Here is a 21,251-nt window from a genome sequence, read left to right on the forward strand (position 1 = left end):
ATGAGTCTTACAAGAAAGGCTTTGTGTGACCCTGACAAAAAACAAAAACAGCAGAGCTACCCAAGTGTCAGAATTTTAAATATTAGAAACGACCTTCTAGACTTTTGCTAGTCTGTTTCAACAATTGACCCTCTTTATTGTTATCCACTACTCTTGGCTGACCGCTTAAGTATAATTTTCACACTTTATTAAAAGCATTTCATATTTAGTTTATTCACTGTCAGTTAATTTTAGCTACCTTACAGATAAAGTTAGTGTAAATTACTTCCGCATTAACCAAACCAAAACGTAACTGATAGCCTTGAGTTTGAAAATGTCTTGTAACATGTGCCATTTACGTATTACTCCGCGAGGCTCCTGACTACAGTAGCCGTAATGCTCTAACAATACATCAAGCGGTGCAGCTTCGTAGCTTACCAAAGTTGTACTAAAACATATTTTGACAGATTTTCGAGCGCCGTGTACCACAAAAAAACGATTTCTTGGTCAGTAAGCACAACCATAATTAATACATAGGGTGCACTGTCGATTTTTGAGAAAATTAAAGGATTTTAAGTGCACCTTAGTGTCTTAATTTTTAATTCTTGTCTTATATATAACAACAGTATAACCACAAACTGTTGAGCAACTAAGTATTGTTTTAGTATTTTAAATGTTCACCTACAATTTTCAGCAATTTAACCCTTTGCTCACTTGTAACTAAATGTAGACTCACCAACAGTCTTTACACATGCTCAATCACAGTACTAGAACCATCTCAATAAATGGTATTATAAAAAAATATATAATTTTATTAAATTTAAATAATTGTTGTTCAATTTAATCCACATCCGTAACACACCGAACGCAGGAAGTATACGTAGTGCTAATCATGGCAATCAGTGCTAAAGTGGGAGAAAATGAAGCAAGAAACAAGAGTAAAACAAAACAAAATGTTCAGTGTTTTATTTAAAAACTATAAACAGTCACCAAAGTAAATAAAGCCAATCTCTAACAGACTGTTAGGTCTATGTATAGTCACACATCCTACTGACACCGCAGAAATGAGGATGGTTGGGTTGCCCCGGTCAGATGCTAATACGACAGGCAGTCATAAATGTTACACAACACACGGTAGAGAGGACAGTCTGAGGACGTGAGCCGGAATGTGGCATGGTATTAAGAATGAAAAAATAGTACAATAAAACTCCACACTATATTAAGATAGAAAAAAGTAGTGAAGAAAATATCATACCTGCACATAAAGCAAAGAACACAGGAGAAAACCTGTATAAAAACTCCATGTATTTAAACCAATTTACAAATACAAAAAAATTTTGGTACGCGCACTGTGCCCGTACAATGACAAAACGCTTACAGTGGATATATGTTACTTGTTTGTGTGTCTGTGTGTGTGTGTCTGTGTGCGAGTTGAGGGGAGGGTGTGCGAGGGAAGAGGAAGGGAGGAGAATAACTTCAATATTTTTTTTTCTTCTACAAAATGACATGAGATATATTATTCCATACTCTTTCAGCCAGCAAAATGAGTTCTACAAGGTATTATAATACAAAAAATGTCACAGTTCCACAAAAAACTGTTTTCCCCCTCCCTAAGCTTTACAGCATCAGTACCTTTGCAGAATTATTTACAGGTTTTTAAGTACATTCATCCACTGCTGAGTATAGAATCACATTAGATACAAGTGACCAGGGATCATAAAAAAAGCAAAAAACAAAACAAAAACATACTACTTTATTCAATCCTGCCAAAGTAATGCTTCTATTACTCCACAGAGCAAGATCTCCAGTGGCTGCATCGGCATGAAAGAGGATCTTCTTTATATATATTCACAACATATTTACAAGATTCTTTTTCATTAATTGTAATGGTATTTATTTCAATAATAAATAAGTGAAAATATATTGACTCAAGTAAGAAAACCAAGCTACCAAGTGTCTAAAGAAAAACAAACAAACAAAAAAACAAATAAAAAAATTCTCTGCGCCAGTTGCCAGCCGAGTCCTCCTCCACCCGACCCAGTAGGACACCTTCAGTAGCCCTGCCCCTTGTTCGACTCCCCGCCCACCCGTAATCTTCAGTCAACCGCCGCTCACGCCACACATTAGCTCACGTGACAAAGAGAGAGAAAAAAAAAAAAAGAATTACGATAAAATAAGAAAAATAAAACTTGAACAGAATGTGCTCGTGTTTGGGGTTTCGTCGGTGGAGTCCCGTCGGTGAAGCAGTCTTAATGAGCTCCCCCTGGTGGACAGCTGGTGGAAGACCCCATGGCAGTTTTTTTGTTTTTTTTCTCCCCCCTTTGTGTGTGTGTGTGTTTGCATGTGTGGAGATGGAGGAGGGCGGGGGTTGTGAAACACAGGTTCAGCAAGGAGGGGAGGGGCGTGATTTGGGGCGGGGGGGCCGGCAGACGTGGCAGAAGGAGGGTTCTTTGTTCCGCTTCCCACCCTCTGCTCTCCCCCTGCGGACCCGCTACGGCTCACCGGCGGCTTGCTCCTCTCGTCACAGGAGAGGGACGGGTGGGTCGGTGGGGGATCAGAGAGTTGTAGAGGTTGTCCTTTTGCCGTCAAGCCTGGAGCGAGCGCGTCAGTTCGTAAAGGCATTTGGCGAGCGTGGTGGAAACCTCCATGTTACTTAGCGCGAGTACGGAGAGGTGCGTCTCATGCCTCTTTAACAACCTGAAACAAAGAAGAAAAGCCTTCAGCTTCATTTTTTTTTTGGGAGGGGGGGTATGCTGAATTCACTTAATGCAGCAGGTTACTCACGTGCGACCAGAGTCAGAGTGCTTGGCGATGTTCTTTAACGTTAAGGCAGCAGTAAGTCGTATGTGTTTGGTCACTGGTCCCTCTTTCTCATCCTAGGAGAGGAAACGGTTAAGAAATAGAGTCATGTACTTATACACTAGAACATAAATTATGATAAAATATACTGACACTTTTGCCAGCAAATAAAAATAAGATACAAAATTTTCAGAACAGACGAGATCCAATCTGAACTAGTAAGTTGTCTATAAAGGCGGGACAAGTTTGGAAGTGATCCAATCAGAAGTCTGCCCTCGGGATCAGTACACCTGGCTCATGAAAACATGACAAAATATCAACACTTAGCAGGAAGAGAAGAGCAAATAAGAACTCTCATCTTAGTTGCTGAATAAGTTCAGATTTAGTCTATTATAATCTTATGACATTTAATCGACTAAAACTAAAGGAATTTAGATACCTCAATCATGACTAAAAGAAAACAAGTGTCAACTTGAGCTTCTCCAACCCCTCACAGAATAGAAAACTACCAAATTGCTTTAGCCTCGGATTTCCAGTCAATCATAAGCAGCGAGGTAATGGAAGCTTCAGAGCAGCTTAAGTCCTCCTCAGTCAAACAAAAGTGTGTGTGTGTGTGTGTGTGTGTGTGTGTGTATGTATATATGCAGGGAGAGATGAAGGTACGCGTCAGCCTTGTTCTACTCACAGTGAAGTCCCTGAAGACCAGGTTTCGAGAGCCTCTGCGTAGGGCCATGAGAGCTGCGCTCGGATGATTGACGATTGCTTTCGGTGCTCGTGGTGCCGGAGTGCTGCCTGCCGCTGGCGGGGTCCTTCACAACACATCAGGCATTAATATTTTTCGAGCAGCGTGACATTTCCTTCTATGTTGAACACGATTTGTCTTTTAGTCTTACACATTATGATAAACAGAGACGGGTGTACATACTGGGAAGAAGTCTGATTGGGACTTTGCGCCTGCTGCTCCTCTAGTTTGAGTCCGGCTAGCAAAGCCTCTCGAGAACAGTGCTTATCCTGGGAACACAAGGAGCAGAAGCTTAATTTCATATTTTTTTTAAAAAGCCACTATCAAATAAGTAACAGCTAAAAAGTGCAAGAAATAGAAAGGAAGGAAATTTACCTGCAGATGTGTGATGAAGGACAGTCTCTGCCGGGGAAAAGGTTCACACCCTTCCCACCGACACTGCCCTCCATACACATCTTTCCCCCCGTGTTGCGTTGCTGCGTGGTAAAACACTTGGGAAGGTGTTTCAAACCACCTGAATAGGAGAAATTTGGAATAAATGAGGAGAAGCCTGAAAAAAGCTCAGTGAAAGTTAACAAGAGTGTGTCTGTAGGGTAAATGCCCGTACCGTTTACAGGACTGCCACAGACACTTAAAGTTCTGCCCTGCTTTCCGGCTTTGCTCTGGCGGCACTGCAGAGGCTTGCTGCGCTGGGAGGTGAGGGCTGTGGTTACCCGCTGGTGCAGGCTGGGACGTGAGGGGCGGGGACGGGATAACAGCAGGCTGCGGAAGAGAGAGGGTTTCAGAAAAGCTGCTCCATTAGAAGAACGCTGCGGGCAGCATCACAGACAGCAGCTCATTTCAGCGAGAAAGAAACGAAGGGCGCCGTCGCGATTGTTGGCTGAGATGTAACCACGGCCGGCTAATGGCAGGAGTTGTTCTCTCAGCCGCTTTGCTGTGGGAGGTGGGTATCAGCGAGAGCCACATGGTCTTAACTGGCCTCACCTTCTTAACCTCCAAAAATTCAGCGCTTTCAGAATTGGGTTTTCTGGTCTATGAAACTATGAGAAGCTTTACACTGAGCAGCAGCTTAAACGAGCAGGGTAACCTGTATCCACCTGCTGCTACCTACTGTCAGACATTACTCTTATCCTAATGTAATGTGCACTCAAATTGTATACATACAGTTACAGCGCCAACTTAAAATAAAATAAATAAAATCTTAAGCTTTTGACCAGCATATACTAGCAAGAACATAACGAGGGAACCTTTTTACAATGTTCTAGGGCTGTTCGATATAACGATATATATCGGATGACGATATAAAAACGTCCATCGTTTCATTTTACGCTATCGTTTGTTTCGTGGTGTCGCAAAATAAACTGTTTACAGCAATATTTTTCACCGTTTTGATGGTCACTGTAGAGGCTATATTAATTTCTTAAAGTTCTCTCTTTCTCTTATATTTAATATAACCACACTGCGGACAGACAAGCGCCTGTTTTTATGCGTTGTCGTTAGCAACAATGACGGTAAAACCATCACGTGTCCGCTTGTTTATTTTCCACATAAACCTTTCACAATAAAGCTCAAGATCCTGTTGAGACTTTTCAGAATAAACTGAATCACGTGAAAGAGTATGCAGAGTATTTACAGATGAGAAGCAAAAAAGAGCCGTCAGGTGCTAAAAAATAAACCTCAGACTCAAACGTTAGAACAGAACATTTCCCCGCAGCACGCTGTGTAATAAATACAAAGAAAACTGCGGCCATTACAACTTATGTCTAAAAATGTATCGTTTCATGCATCGGTTAAAAACACTCGACTCTAGGTAAAGGACGCCCAGTTGGAAACACTTCACGCAAGTCGAGCTGCCCGAGATTCACAGAATTTACAGAAAATGTTAAATTTTTGTGATTTATATCGTTATCGAGACGATAGATGTCTTATATCGGGATATGAGATTTTGGTCATATCGCACAGCCCTACAATGTTCTACATGACAGTCATTGAAGCGTCTTATAGTACTTCACAGTCACAGAGATCAAGAACAAACATAATTTCAGGCATTTCAGGCTCATTTGTCATCCAGCAGAGGCATTTGGTATCATGTATTTGGCAAGAAAGAAAGCAATGCAGAATAAAAAGCAAATGTTCTTCCAGTCACTTTCTCTGCCCATCTGTACCATGTTTTGAAGCAGGAGATTTGAAAGAGTAAATGTAACTTTTTAAGTGAAGCTGACACAGGATTTAACAAAAGACAAGCTACTGACACAAGACTTGCTGATACAAATGCTTTAGTATTTACTTAGCGTGACAGAAAAATCAAGACACATTTTTGTGCCAGACCTAACACAGTCACACTACGAGAAGACGGCGTGGATAAAAGCGGTTTGTGGCGACACTAACCCTACAAGTGACTCACCGCTTTGCCAGCTGCCTGTGTGGGCGAGCAGTTCCTCTGCTGAGTGGCGTTCTCTATTGCTACTTTGGCTACTGTGCTTGGGTCTGTGCCTGCTGGCACCGCCACCATCGTGGCACTGCTGCCGGCATTGTTGGGGTCGCTGATGGTGATGATGCGCACTCCCACTTTGTTGGGGATCCCCGAGGACGCCGTCGTTGCGCTGCGGTCCTCGTTCTCGGCCGGCCTCTTGAGGCCTCGAGCCTCGGGGGCCACCCCATTAGCAGGAGAGGCTGCAAGACTCTGGGAGGTAACAGTAACAGAAGGAGGGAGGGATGAATTGGGGAGCAGTTGCTGTCTTAGCACAGGGGCAGCATGGGCCGGCCCCAAAGGTCCATTGGTTAATTCCGAGGGGGGCCTGTTGCCTATTGCCTGGGGTCCGTTGGCCAGGCGCTCAGCCTGCTGGGCTTTGGCAGTGTCCTGCTGCGGTGGGGGAGGACTAGGAAGAGGGGGATCTGAGCTGTTGGCTTTCTCAGAGGGGCCCACCTCCCCATTCCCCCAGTACTGTTTGGAAGCGATGTGATTTGGAATGTTTTTGTTAAAGTTGCCGCCACTGTCACTCCGATCAAAGTCACACACCCCATTGACAAGAGTCTTTTTGGGGTCGGGGGTTCCCTCGGGAGGGGTGTTTGGGCCTGGAGAGAGAGCCTGCTTCCCGTTAGCAGGGTGACTCTCCGTAGCGGGGCCATTGAGTGCTCCCTGGCTGTTCCCTGAGTGGTATGGAGGTAGATTCGACTCCATGCACTTCCGACCATTTAGCAGCTTGGCACCTTCCGCAACGTCACCGTTACTGGTTTTGCCCTTGGAGGCGTCTCCTTCTGCCAACGAGGAGTTCTCCATCACCTCTATCTTCCTCTCATGGACGTGCAGCCCTGTGGCGTCTTTGGCCTCCTCCTCCTTTTGACAAATGATTTTGTCTCCTCTGAGTGGAGCTGGCAGTGGCGGTGGCGGTGGGGGCGGCGGCGGAGGTGGAGGAGCTGCCGGGGCATGTTGGGGCACAGTTCCAGTCGAGAATGGAGGAGGAGGGACGCCTGGGGCCACAGCTCCCTGGCTGACAGCAGCAACAGCAGCAGTAGAAGTGGTGAAGCCAGTGTTGGGGACCACGGTGAATGTGACTTGTCCAGGAGGGGCAGGGCCCTGAATGATAGTAGCTCCCCCTGGACTGCTTGCAGAAATAAGCTGGCCTGGCAAAAGCTGAACCGTCTGGAGGCCCGGAGCTCCAGCAGCTGGAAGCTGACCAGGTACTAGCTGAACATTGAGCTGCTGAGGTTGAGACGAAGGATTTTGGGTGGTGTAGCCTTTCTGATAGATGACCGGTGAACTGGGGGTTATCGTGTTGTTGGGAGGGGGCACCTGTGGAGCAGGTAGGATTAGCTTTCCTCCTGGAGTAGAAGGTCCCCGCTTTGGAAGCAGTAGCTGTTTGATCAAGCTGGACTCAGTGGAGGTAGGCTGAGAGGAAGGAGGCTGGGAAATAAGCTGGAGAGGTGGCTGTTGTTGGTGCTGCTGTTGCTGCTGCTGAAGCCGTTTCATGGACAGTGCGTGGCTGACAGTTTGACTGGGCTGGACCAGGGTGTTGGAGTGAGAGGTGGGAGGTGGGCATGGATTGGAAGAAGCCCCGGGTTGCCCTGCTAGCTGGATAGTTTGGGTGCCAGGGATGGCAGAGGGGTTGGTGAGAACAATCTGGTGGATGGCAGGGGTGTAGGCTGGGCTCTGCTGGGGGTTGGGACTGACTATTACTACACTCTGCGCCTGCTGCTGAGGCTGCTGGTTGGGAGTAGCTATCGTGGCTGCTGGTCCACCTGACTGGTTTGGAGCTGGTTTGGGGGCGATATTCTGAAATGTGACTCGTGACCCCTGGGAATTGGGCACGTTTGTAATACTCAACGCCTGAGCAGCTCCCACCTGGATGGAAGAGGCGGGTGTGGATGCAGCCGCAGCAGCACACTGAGGTTCTACCTGGGGAGCTCCACCCTGAGGCCCAGTCAGAGGAGGTGTTTGAGGCAGGGGTGGGTGCTGAGTCACGCCTTGTACCCTGGCGGTGAGGATGTGGCCCTGTGGTACCTGCTGAAATAGCGTGACAGGCGCACCCGTGGGGAGCATGGGGGAGTGTTGCTGCTGCTGTTGTTGCTGGGCCGCTGCTGGAGGGGCGGGGTTTTGAGGGGCGCGGTTTTGGGTGGCCGGTGCTGATGTTGGAACCTGGACCACTGGACCAGGCCGGACCTGCTGTGGCTGCAGTGCTGCCAGAGGATTTGGTGGCATCTGTGGAGGCACCTGCGGGGGCACCGGGTGTCGGGGAACAGTCGGGTGGCTTGCGTGGGGAGGTTCCTGTGCTGTGGAGGCCATGGATGGGGTGGAAACACCGGGGTTGAGGCTGGGGCCTGGAGGCCGGACGAACTGGGGCCCGGGAGGCAAGCCTGGTAACAAATGAACAGAGAAATACAAAAACATTGAGGAACAGGGTGAAACTTGTGTCCTATTTACTTACAGTATAAACCAGTAAATAAACTGCCTCCCATGACCTCCAATTAACGCAAGGAAGACATTTCTGTTCAACACGCATCATCGTTTGATTAATCACCCCGTAAGCCATATTTTGTGATTACAGTTTCCCCATTCAGCACCAGCTGTAGTGTCTGTGATGTTCAGAAGCGCCCCACAATTTCAACAAAATCCTTAAAACAAAAGGGGATAGTGTAGTTTTGGTCATTTGGGCAGGCTTTACACCTGCAAAAGAGAAAACAGCAGTGCCTGTTCAGGGACAACTTAAAAGACATGTCCTAAATGCGTCTCTCTCACACACACACACACACACACACACACACACACACACACTAACTCAGTGGGGACACTCACTGAAATAGCATGTGTGTGTCATTTTGCTAGGGCCAGTTCAAAACAGGCAGTTTGCGAGTTGCAGCATTCTCAAGAAGCACTTACAGAAACAACAGTGATGCAAGTGTTTAGTTAGCACAAACCACTGACAAATAAGAATTACAAGGAAGAAAAATATGTCCAGCTATCTTTAGAAAACCAGTTTGAGTGTTACACAATTAAAATGATTAAATGCCAGTTTTTTTTTACAACTCTCACAAGGCTCGTTTCAGGATCATCTTGGTTCTCGGGTTAAAGCTCGAAGTAAGTTTAAGTTAGTGTAAAGACTTCAAACTTAGATGTAAGACTCTACGCTACGAATTTAATTAAAATCAGTTAAATCCGTTATTCATTTAGCGTCAAATGAGTCATACGGAGAAAACAATCAGATGACCACTTTTGGGCAAGCGCTTGGCAACAGTGGGAAGGAAAAATAAATAAATAAAATGAAATAAACTAAAATACAACTCAGTCAAACAGAATGTTGGGAATGCATCAGTAGAGCAGCAGACACACTGCTTACAAATCAACTTTTAGCCAAAAGATGAGAGCTGCTCATCCAAACAGCCTCAAAGTTAGCATTGCGCTAATGCAGGCCCTCAATAAATCTGCCAAGCTGGATGTGGATCAGGCAAACAGTTAAAGAAACAGAGACTGACACGTTACAATAGTTATCAGCAAGAGTGTAAAAGACTAGCTCTAAATAACGTCTTCACTGTTCATTTCATGACCTGACACAGCCAAGCTGCACTCTCTCAATTTCACTAGCCAGCTCCTCCAACTAACTTCTTTTCCTTTGATCATTTCCTCAATATATTTGCTTTTGTAATTAGTTCAGCCATCTCGGTCCCAGCGGTCCCAGCTCTGCTCTCTACAACCCCGCCAGCATCCACCTCTGCACTATCACTATTCTGGTGTGTGTTTATAGCTCCTGTGACATTTAGATGTTTTCTGAGTTGTTGACCAAAACCTTTTTCTATTTTTTCCCCCCTCTCTGAATCCCATCAAGTCTGAGCCACAGGCAAACAAATATTAAGGTCAGCATGTAAAGTGAGAAAGCAAAAGCTGGCTCTGTGTACAGGTTTATGTGTAGCTTTTATGTGAAAGTGATTCACTGTTATAGCTTTACCTGGGGGTGGGGCCTGAGGGTCTCCAGGTGCATCGTGTCGGGCTGCTGGAGGTGGCAGCGCCGATGCTGCTGCTGCTGGAACCGGCTGTTGCTGCTGCTGAGGCTGCTGGTAGTACAGCTGGATGGGCAGGGGGATCGACCGCCGCCTTAGCCCCACCAGGAGGATCTGAACTTGCCCGTTGGCCTTTGGCTCTTCTTGCCTCCGCATCGTGTGGTTGGGGAACACAGTCCTGTGGTGGCAGGAGTAAAGACACCCATAGAATTCTAATACTTGATTTGTGTATCTACACATCCATCTTTGAGTAAATCAGACATTTAAAGCATACAATTTTCACATTTTCTGCTCCTTCAAACCATGAAGAAACTTGTGTCCTACAAAGCTGGAGGATGCATGTAATTATTACTTAAACTGATTTATTAAAGTTGCTCTATAAAATGAGAAAACTGTAGAGAATCTGTTGTGGCTCATCTCTGTTCAAAACACAGACATTAAATGGTGTTTTACGCTGGAGCAACATAGAAAGGATCAGACAGAAGGAGGAATCAGGACTGACCGCAGGCATTTGAGAAAGCCGGTGGAGTTCAAGATGTTGCTGCGGCCCATTTTACTGCATGTGGCCAGGTACTCGGAGTACATTTCAGATCGAGACACAGAGCCCTCTGGGTTTGTCTCAAAGTGTGCATTTAGCCTGTTTGGAAGAAGCAGAGAGCATCGACGGAGAGGGTTTAAAGCAGGGAGACACAGCAGCTCCTTCCTCACACTAAACTCTGTTTTTCCTTTATTCAAATTAAGACTGTGCACGACTAGGAATACATTCATCTCACCACTGCAGTGTAAACTTCTCCCCGTCCAGTTCAACAATGCCAGGCGGAGGTTGAGAGGATTGAACTGGAACTCTTGTTACTGAGGAGATAAAAATGGAAAAACCCATTTACATTAGAAACTGATTTAATGCTACAAACTGCACTGCAAAGCAAAAGGAAAATATGCATCGACTCAATTAATTTCAAGAAGGTAGTGCTACCCAGGCGAACCACTAGATGGCAGCAAAGTGATAACTTTGCAGTAGCAGCCCTGCAGAGTACAGCTTAGGAATGACACGGCCAAGGTTAGAAGGGTTTCTCACACACACACACACACACACACACACACACACACACACACACACACACACATGTCTGGTTTGCTATCCTCGTGGGGACATCCCATTGACATAATGCTTTCCCTAGCCCCTTACCCTAACCCTAACCATTAAAAATGAATGCCTAACCCTAACCCTTACCCTAAACCTAACCATAACCTAATTGTAACCCTGACAGTAAAACCGCATTTTGAGTGTGAAAATTGCTTTCAACCCCGAGGGGACCTGGATTTTGGTCCCCACGGTGCAGAAAGTCCCCACCAGGATAGTAAAAGTCAGATTTTGGTCCCCACCAGGATAGTACGAACCCGTACACACACACACACACACACACACACACACACACACACACACACACACACGGTACTCTGAGGAGTTGTTGCAGTTGTTTTACATGTGCACTGCCTTTTTCCTGACACAAAGACGCGTGTGGTAAAAACGCAACCCCGCATTTATTTTTAGATAAATCAGTGACTTTCTGAAGTGTTGCATGTTTGTTTTACTTAAAGTTTGCATTTTATTGTCTGCTTCAATATACTGGTTTCACCACAGACACACAGAAAAAGCTCAAAAACATTTTACAATAGCTTCTTGAGTTGTTTTTTTTTTTTTAAACTGTGCCCACTCTGCCATGGAGAAAACTGCAGGCCTGCTTTCAGTACTCATTGTGTAAAACATGATGTAAAATGATGCAAACAGACTTCTGTTTGGTTTCCTGTTGGGTTCGTGCTGGTGAAGCTGCACTCCAGTAACTCACACGTACAGCTCACAGTTCTGAGGAATTATCCAGTACCCTCTATCTGTACAGCACACCAACGACAGAGTAATCTCTGGTGGATTTAGTGGTGGTGCTTTGAGGTCATTTGCATTATCTAGACGGCTTTCTATGCTCTTTTTGCATAAAAACTCCTCTTCCATCTCGACCCCTTAGTATCAGATGAAAATGATACACAGGCATACCAATTGTATTGACTTAAATTCCAGCTGTTAAAAGTTTTGATGCCGTCTAAAAATATCTTGTGTGAAGATTTTGAAAAAGGCCAATAGCGATGCAACAGCTGTTCTTCAGCAAGCATGGTGTTTACTGCTACGTCAGTCTTTGTTGCCAGCAGCACATGGCTTCTCTGTAGTTTGCAGACACTATAGAGGATCAATGCAAAACCCGATGAGGTTACGGATCTGATGTGCCAATCAGATCCGTGGTTTGATCCCTGGCTCGTACAGGCCGCGTGCTGAACTAAGAGTCCCTGGGCAAAATACTGAACCCCTTAATTGCCCCGGATTCATCCATCAGAGTACAAACACTCTATACAAGAACCATTCCATTTACCATAACATCTACTAAGAAACAAGCTACCTGCTTTGAGATGGGTAAACATCAGAAAACAATAAGAGGAAAATGTGGAAAGACTTCACGAGTAAGCAGGAGAAAAACGAAACCATTCCTCTTTAAAAAGAATAAAAAACCCATCAAAGAGGCTTGTGTCCTCTCTGTGAAACACTGCTATACACAGATGTAATTACTCATGCTGGCAGAGGTCTGCAGGATCTCTCACAGCTCTTCATCAAGTTCAAACAGGAAACCCCTCCACCATCTCCTCTGTGTGTGTCCAGCGGACCTCTTTTGACCGTCCTGTCTCAAAGTCTGCTTATTGTTTACAGACTCTTACAAGCTGTACAGTAACGACCTGTATCTGCACTTTTTCCCTGGATGATGCAGCTGGCATAAATATTAAGTTGGACCCAGAACGGTGATGTATGACTGACAGCCTAAGACCAGGTGAACTAACTGACAGCTCCAGATCAGGTGGCCACACTCAGCATCTTCACCATTTCCATCTGTTTGCTCTACATCACAGCACTGAATGCAAATCAAAGCAAAACAAGCTCTTTTTAAATCTCCCCTCTCACTTCCGGGTGTGACTCTATTAAGCCATTCAGCTGTGTCAGACCACTGCTCACCTGGTGCTGGAGCTCCCTGCACGGCCGCGGGTACCTGCTCAACCAGCTGTGGTCGGACCTCAGCTGCCTGGTCGGCGTTCGCCTGATGCTCAATCAACCGCACCGCTGTTAGGGCGTCAGGTCCAAACGTATGAAGGTCTACAGATACTAACCGAACCAACAAGTCTGAGCAGGAGAAGAAAGAACATGGGGAAAAAAAGATTAAATAAGGAACTGTGATTCATGAACAGCTACTTTAGTACAAGTCCTCCTTCTTTTGGCTGCTCCCTTTAGAGGTTGCCTCCATCTGACACCATCCCCAGCATCCTCATCTGTCACACCAACCCTCTGCATGTCCTCCTTTATCACATTCATGAATACATTTTAGAGCTGGAAATGAGCCTTCTTTAACAGTCAGGCTAGCGTGACAAATTGGGAAGCAGACATTACCACAAGTGGCCTCCTTGAGTTAGAAAGCACGAGATAACAGTCGATTTGTACCTATGCTGTGGTCAACGAAGGCAATCTTGCTGCATGGGATCTCTCCGAGCTGTGCCAGCAGGTATAGCACCTCCAAGGAGGCCATGAGGAGCATGAGGTCCGGCAGGGTGAGGAGCAACATGACCTCCCTGTACGAGTCCTGGTCCACGTACTCACAGATTAGCACACCATTGTCCTCCACTTTGCTGAGGTTACCCAGGATCTCCATGGCTAAAAGACGCACAAAACACACACGCAGTTATTTAACCCAAGATCCTTTGTACACAAAAATACTTTGCTAGAGGCAGAAACTCAAGTAGCAAACACCCACCTCTCATTTTGAGAAACCTGTCCCTGGACATCAAGCATTTGGTGATCGTGTGAAAGATCAGATGTGTTGTCCGAAAGTCAACGGGATCCAGCTGGAGCTACAAGAAGTCAGACAAGATTTATACAACGGTGCCACCATCATTCCAGCAAGTCAGCTGGCAAGACCTGCAACATTCATTAAAGACATTTTACAGAGTGGACTCGCTGCCCCGCCGTGCTGAGAGCATAGGAGGAGACAGGAGAGCCAACATTCAAATATTAAGTGCACTCAATCAAATCAAAGCACAAAGTTACTGTAATTTAAAAAAGAAAAAAAAAGTACAAGGACACATGAATTCCATGATGGCAGCCACGATGTATTGAGTATAACATATTAGGAAAGAGAAAGTGTTTGAAAATGTTCATATTTACATTCTTGCAGTATCACATCTAAACCCAGCCACTCAATTAATGACATCAAAAGCTCAACTGTCTCTGTGAGGCACACAGTTTCCACTAAATATGGGCCACACGGACATGTTTTTTATACCAATAAACATTCAGTTTAAAAGGAAACAGGCTGTGGCCAGTGGCCAGGCTGTGATGCTCACTGCGGCCACTGCTTCCATTCTCACAACTCTCTTTGAAATATTTCTGCATGTTGAGTCTTCAGTATTTGTCTAAAGCCGATAAAAAAAAAAAATATGAGAATTCACCCCGGTCTAATAAATATGTAAATGTTATGCTGAAAGGCCAACAGTGTGGAAATGATGCTGATACACCATCTGTTGTCGTTTCTCCTGGAAACCTACAGCTACAGCTGATACACCACGTGTCTTCTAAATGAATCTAGTAGATATGTCCGCATATTTATGAGCAGGAACTAATTTAATCATTAATCCATCTGATTTTGGAAGAATATAAGCATGTTAGCCTGTTCAGCAAGTGAAAGTTCGACAACAGTCACTGCTGAAGTCCAGGAGCTGGCAGCGGTTAAGCTATTCTGGTATTCTTTATTTTTTGTCATTTATACACTCACAGGGCATTTTATTATTAGGGGGTACCGGGTGGGACCTCCTATTGCTTCAGAACTGACTTAATCATTTTCAGCAAGGTGCTGGAAACACAGGCCAAAACCACTATACTGGATCTTGTGGCTGTGGAAACCTATTTGAGTGCAGTGAACTCATTGTCATATTGAAGAATCAAGTTTGAGATGATTTGAGTCACTGTGAACTATAGCCTCGGTTTCCTGTTCTTTGCTAACAAGAGTGGCTTCTGTAGCTCATCTGCTTCAAGGTTCGATGCGTCGAGCTTTCAGAGACGCTGTTTTTCATACTTTGGTTGTAGTGAGTTGAGTGAGCCTTCCTATTAGTTTACAGTCCATCAGCAGTCTCTGAAATACTCAAAAGCCTGTCTGGCACCATCAACCAAAAATAATAATACAAAAAATTCACCTTTCTTCAATATTCTGACGCTTGGTTTTAAAGTCAGCAGGTCATCTTAAACATGCCTGAATGTTTAAATGAGTTGCTACTATGTTATTGGCTGATTAAATAGCTGTGTCAGTGAGCATGTGAACAGGTGTACTTAATAAAGTGGCTGGTGAGTATATATACTGCTACAACAGTGGACACTCATTAACCACGGGCAAAGTTTCAGATAATAAGGCTAGCATGCATGGAAGTAATCCTTGCCTCTAGTAAGGTCAAAACATAAAATCACTTAGCTGGAAATGATCCCAGACTTTAAATATGCGGCTAACTAATGTCGGATACACCCGTCACGCTTTCATTTCTTGCATGCCACACTGGCCGTTTAAAAGAGAGAAATTGCAGATTGAACTAGAGTCTATATATTTTTGCTGCTGTGTTTTGGTAAGGCTACAAAAAAAAAAGAAAAAAAACAACAACACCTACACAAATCAAATATAGAGCACTGCTTTTACTACAGCCTAACATGTGCCACTTCAATGAGGCGAAACCCACAGCTCCACAGATCTGCTGGCCACAGATGCTGCTGTTATGACTGGACAATCGCTGCAGAGGGGAGGGGTTTAGCTAACACATGAACTGCACTGAAGGACGCCATCACACTAACATCAACTCAACTTGCTGTTCTCAAGCTCCACTGAAGTATTTTGCGTAAGAAATGACAACTCGGTGTGTCACAGTGACCTACATTTGAAAGCAAATTTCCTTCATTTAGTGTTCAGCTTAACTACTTCACTGATCTGACACATATCCCTGACACGAGAAAGGGTACCTCCACGTGAAGCTATTTTTAGCACACTGTACCATCACAAACCCACACCTACCTCGGCAGCCACGTTGCCCAAAGTGTCCAGTCCGAGCTGTCGGAGTGAGATGAGGTTACAGTGGGCGCAGAGCAAAAGGAAGCGCAGGCACGTTCGGTTGGCCGCCAGCAGCTTGACGTTGGCCTCCTCGAAAGAGAGGTTACGCAGGATGACGGCAATCTGCAGCACCCGCTGGGCCTCCATGTCGCTGATGCCCGCGGTCCGCGGAGGGTGGAAGAGGCTCTGCCAGCGCTCCGCGCACGACGTACCATCTGCGGAGAGAACAGGAACGACTTACAGCGGGTGAGGGTATAAGCACATAGTGTATGAATGGGAGGGGTGCTCAAAGGAGGGACACGTGTACTGTATAAGTGTGCATTTACCTTGTGCTGGGTTGCTCTTGTCCCAGATCAGCTCCCTGACTTCAGCGTCCTCCACCACCTCTTTCCAGAACTGTGAACAAATAGAAGCTCTTAGCTGTGCGCTCCAAATTCAGCTAATAATGCAGCTGGATCCAAATTCAGCAGCAGTGAGTTTTTGGGATGGTCAGACTGCCTCGAACAGCCCTGATAAATCTGCAGCTACCACAGCGTGAGCATAAAAATAAACTAAGCTGGGGTATGAATAAGTCAGTTAGACTTACTTAAGGAACAACTTTAAAAAGAGGGTGACCTCTGTGGTTGCAAAACAAACTTGAACTTTATAAAAGTGCAAGAAAGAAAAAAGACTATACTGCTCTCATGATTTATGCTAGTAAACATTGTCGGTGGCATAGATCAGATCAGCTCACCGTGAAGCTGTAATCTGACACAAGACCTGCTGCCAGTCTTGTGGCGTGATTGAAATATTACAAAAACAGCCTGGCTCAAGACTTTTGCACAAGACTGTACAGTTTCAAAATAAATAAAAACAAGTCTTCAGTAAATTCAGAACAACTTGTAGATGTATTGTTGATTTGAGGTCAGCCTTCCAACTGGATACAAAGTATCTTTGACCTCACTGTGACCTCGTGACTTGGAGCCAAAGTAAAGCCCGTATGACTGAGGCGAAATTAAATCCTACGGTGCATTATTTGTCAGTCCTGACTTGACTTTTATAAATGCCTCTTAAATCGACTGAGATCAAAGTCATTTGACCTCCATTCTGTCTTAAAAATGCCTCAGAGAAATCCCTTTGTCAGGATTAACTGCTGGATTCCTGCCAATCTTCACACTGTACAGAGTCACATGTGCTCTGTGGCTTCTCAGTATAAGCAGCGCACATTTAGCAGAAAAAGGTCGGAGAACATTAGACTTTTTGTAAAAAATAAATTAAAAATGTAGAACTTACCCTGACGAAGTCTCGGGAGGTTTTCTCCTTCCAGTCCGTCCCAAACACCCCGGAGAAGCTGCCTAGCGCTGCAAAGACACAGAGGGATGTTAGAGGGAGCGCCTGGGCTTAGCATGGTATTATCCCTCTCTTTTCCCTTCTTCTTCAATTCCCCTTTGACAAATTATATTTAGGGGGTGCTAAGAAGACAGAACCTTTGATCCTAGAACAAAGAGGTGAGAGGGGAGGCGGCAAACTGGGAAAATATTTGGAGATTCATGCCCACAGAATAATTGCTCCTCTTTAGGGAAGCACAATTAAAATGAAAATGCTTTTTTACTAAACCAAGGTAAACAACCTCAGTCTTTTTATCTAAATGTTATAATGCTACTGTTCAGTATGTGAAGAGCTGAGGAACGTACAGTCATCGAAGACGCCGGCGTGTGCCAGAAGCAACGTGACCAGTTTGGGGTCCTTGTCCAGCTGCATGGCGTGCTTGCTCTCGTTGGAAAGCAGCGTGCAAACGTTAACGGCAAAGTCCACTTCATTGGGTAGGCCCGAAAGGAGAGACAGCACCAGTTTGTTGTAGTCACATGGTGGAACGAAGTCCGTAGACAGTCCATAGCTTTGGCGGAGATAGTCTGAAGGACAAAAAACCACAAAACGAGAATTAAATATCAGTGAGGTGGGAGAAATGTCACATACCTGCTTTGTATAGCAACCTCAAGCAAACAAACTCAGTTGAGGTTATACAAGTGCTGTACAGGTTATACAAAATATATTCTATACATAACAGTCACAAAGTCACAATAAACACACTAAAAATCATCTAAACAAAGTAAATAAGACTGTTTGCTCTTTGTTAAGTAAGGTGTCGCCACCTTACTTAACAGATCCTGGATCCTGAAACTGATTGGAAGTTGGAGCGAAGAGGCCAGCGTAGGTGTGATGTGATCCGGCCGTTTCTCCCTGTCAAAACACGAGCTGCTGCAATTTTGTGCAGCCAGGCGACAAAATAACGAGCGATCAGAGCCAACATATGAAGAATTCCAAGAGGTAATAAAAGCATGAATTACTCTGTCAAAGTCTTATGGCAGGAGCTAGGCCTTCACCTCACTGAGGAGCCTTAGCGGCCTTATTCGCTGTAGTCATTTTTACACGTGCTCTGTAGCCCTGAACCTTTCCAGGAGAGAGTGGGAACAAGCGCTCAACACCTACACTGAAGCGTCTTTAGCTCGCCAGCTTTGTGGTACAAAGTCTGTGTGCTGATGTGAGAGCAGTGCAGGTCACACAGCAGTGAAGCGGTGAGCACTGTGGCCTCACAGTGTGGAGTCTGTATGACACCCTCCCCCTGCAGTCCAAAGACAGCCATGTTAAGATAAATAGTGACTGGCAATCTGTCTAGCTCACGACCCTGACTTTGACAAGCAGTTAAGATGCCGGATGGGTGGATGGAGAACATGGCTGACAAAAAGTAATGCCGTGTGCTACATTTTTACAAAAGGGTAAGTTCAGACTGTGTCGTGACATTTTTCAGAGTTCAAGTATGAGATCAGCTTCTGATTTAGCTGCGGCGCTGTAAAGTAATGTCACTTGTGACATAAAAGAAGACGCAGTGATAGTCACGACACGAGCGGGTGACAAGTGTGAAAGAAGCCAAAGTGTTAATTAGGAGGTTTAAAGTCAGGTAAGGTTCATCATGGGCCTCCTGTCAACAGCCATCAGTGACTTTGCAGTGGGTTTGGAGTTTTATTTGAATTTAAATGATCAACAATGAAGCAGGCCAGCACATTGTATGAGTGTTTTTAAAGTAATGACAACATCATGTAAATCTGAGCAGTGAGAAGGCGGTGGCCTTCAGCTGGTCCCTCAGATGACTACATTTGCCTGCACACTTTCAGCAAGTTCAGCTCCTGTTTCCATTTCCTTTAACTGAAGTTTCAGCAAACGAAATGGGCACGAAGCTGTTTTTAGCTCAGATTAGTCTGATGTGTCTGGTCTCGACTTGTGAACACCCTTTAACTTTTAATTGCATCTGAATGTGAATCAGTCAGCCTCCATGATGAAGATTTTATAATCAAAAGACTTGTAATCCCAACTGCTAGCTGTGTGGGGAAAACAAGGCCCGATTTCACTATTATTACTGAGAGGCTCTCCGGTGTGGAGGTGCAATCATTTTGTAAGCAAAGACCTGAGATTCCTCCCTGTGCTATTGCCGGATTTTCTGCCATCCATCATTTTGTGTGCATAGGTGTCATTTCCCTCCCCCAAACAGTGGCTATTTCACTGTGGTGCAGGGTCTTTGTAGACTGCTGCCTCTGGAAACCAATCATAACAGAGAGAGAGAGGGGGGGAGTCCTGCTGAGTGAATCTGATTTCCATGCTGAAAAGGTTTGTGAAGCCAAATGTAATTCAGCTGAGCTGCCATTATAGCAGCTACGGCTCTATTCAGAAGCTGCCTGCCTGAGCTTGTCCTCCAGCACCTGCAGCGAGCCGGCCGCCGAACAGAGGCACAGAGAACTGATAGACATCGGCTGGTCTGACGGGTGCAGGCTTTATGAGCAGGAATGAATTAACAGTTGTCGCGGGCCTCAGAGACAACAGCGTAAAGAGAGGCTCGGTGAGAGGTTTCCAGAAAAGCTGACAAATAATTACCGCTCACTATGCAGTATAGTTATATTTAAATTCAGGGCCTGTGGTACAAGTGGACTTCATTTCTCAAAGCTCTACCAGAGGCAGTGCACAAAAATCAGCCAGTATCCGCTCACTGCAGACACATCAGTGTCATTGTGAATAAAAGATACCTTTTTGCCATCAAGTATGTAAGGGATCTTCATGATCACACCAACGGGACGCTAATATCGGTCTTCATAAACAATTTTATGGTAGCTCCAGCTTCAGTAAGTGTTGCAATGATAACACGAGGGCCATCCCACGTGCGCCAAAGCTTTGCTGTCACGATGGAAACTGTCAGCTGATAAATCAGCCACACATTGTAAACACACATTCTAAACCAGCCAATAGCAGCCTTGTTAATTGTTACTGGCCTAGCAGCGAATCAGACGGCAGCGGCTAATTGGAATCTGTTGTGTCAAATCAGTTTTACAGCAGTTAAATGTTCAAAGATGGCATGATTTCAAATGTTGGAGTTTACAACCAGCGTCAAAATGTTTAAGTAAAAACAAAAATTCTAAATCAGCTCATAAAAGAAGGTAAAGAAATGCACATTTACCATTTATCGCTATGACTCTTAAATAATATAGCCAAGATGACCATGTGCCAAGCCTACAAGCATGCTAGCAACCTGTCAACAGTCTCAACTTCAGGTTTTGCAAAGATGATTCCCAAAACGTTGAGGGCCAGACGTTAAACCAAAGAGTTTGGTGCATGGCAGCAAACATTCATGCCACCTTAAAAGGCCTCATAGTTCCATATTATCCTACTAGAGCACATTAAATTCACTTAAAACTTACTTGTGATTCCTAAAGTTTCTAAAAGCAGAGCCCTTTAATCATGAGCCCCCTGTTCTGTGGAAACAGAGCTCATAGTTTGCATTTGGGCAACAGACGGTACTTTTACAGGCTCTACGTTTTCTACTTTTTTTTTTAGGCTCAAAACTTTATTTTCATAAAGCTTCTGTAAACTCAATTCTGAAAATGTTGGAACGATGTAAAAAATTTAAATAAAACCAATTAAATGATTAAAAAAAGCTCATAAACCCATAAACGTTTTCACAATAGAATAAAGAAAACATGTTTAAACAGATGTTTTACCATTTAATGGGGAAAAAAAAGAATTCTAAGGCAGCAACACAA

The 21,251-nt window shown here is 44.8% G+C and overlaps 1 protein-coding gene across 1 annotated transcript in view; it reads right to left on the reverse strand.

Moving 5' to 3' along the window:
* Window positions 1-930: 930 nt before the first annotated feature.
* Window positions 931-21,251, reverse strand: part of arid2 (AT-rich interactive domain 2) — a 39,106-nt gene continuing 18,785 nt past the window's right edge. The window contains exons 5-21 of the mRNA XM_063500735.1: window positions 17,859-18,077; window positions 17,458-17,525; window positions 16,512-16,581; window positions 16,150-16,400; window positions 13,855-13,951; window positions 13,545-13,754; window positions 13,065-13,229; window positions 10,786-10,864; window positions 10,515-10,649; window positions 9,961-10,190; window positions 5,925-8,374; window positions 4,128-4,282; window positions 3,896-4,034; window positions 3,704-3,789; window positions 3,464-3,587; window positions 2,764-2,855; window positions 931-2,676 (exon numbers count right to left, since the gene is read on the reverse strand). Of these exons, the coding sequence (XP_063356805.1) occupies window positions 2,565-2,676; window positions 2,764-2,855; window positions 3,464-3,587; window positions 3,704-3,789; window positions 3,896-4,034; window positions 4,128-4,282; window positions 5,925-8,374; window positions 9,961-10,190; window positions 10,515-10,649; window positions 10,786-10,864; window positions 13,065-13,229; window positions 13,545-13,754; window positions 13,855-13,951; window positions 16,150-16,400; window positions 16,512-16,581; window positions 17,458-17,525; window positions 17,859-18,077 (4,682 nt within the window). The 3' untranslated portion in view covers window positions 931-2,564. The remainder of the gene's footprint in view (window positions 2,677-2,763; window positions 2,856-3,463; window positions 3,588-3,703; window positions 3,790-3,895; window positions 4,035-4,127; window positions 4,283-5,924; window positions 8,375-9,960; window positions 10,191-10,514; window positions 10,650-10,785; window positions 10,865-13,064; window positions 13,230-13,544; window positions 13,755-13,854; window positions 13,952-16,149; window positions 16,401-16,511; window positions 16,582-17,457; window positions 17,526-17,858; window positions 18,078-21,251) is intronic.

The sequence above is a fragment of the Pelmatolapia mariae genome, linkage group LG17 (assembly GCF_036321145.2).
Source record: "Pelmatolapia mariae isolate MD_Pm_ZW linkage group LG17, Pm_UMD_F_2, whole genome shotgun sequence".
Lineage (NCBI taxonomy): Eukaryota > Metazoa > Chordata > Actinopteri > Cichliformes > Cichlidae > Pelmatolapia > Pelmatolapia mariae.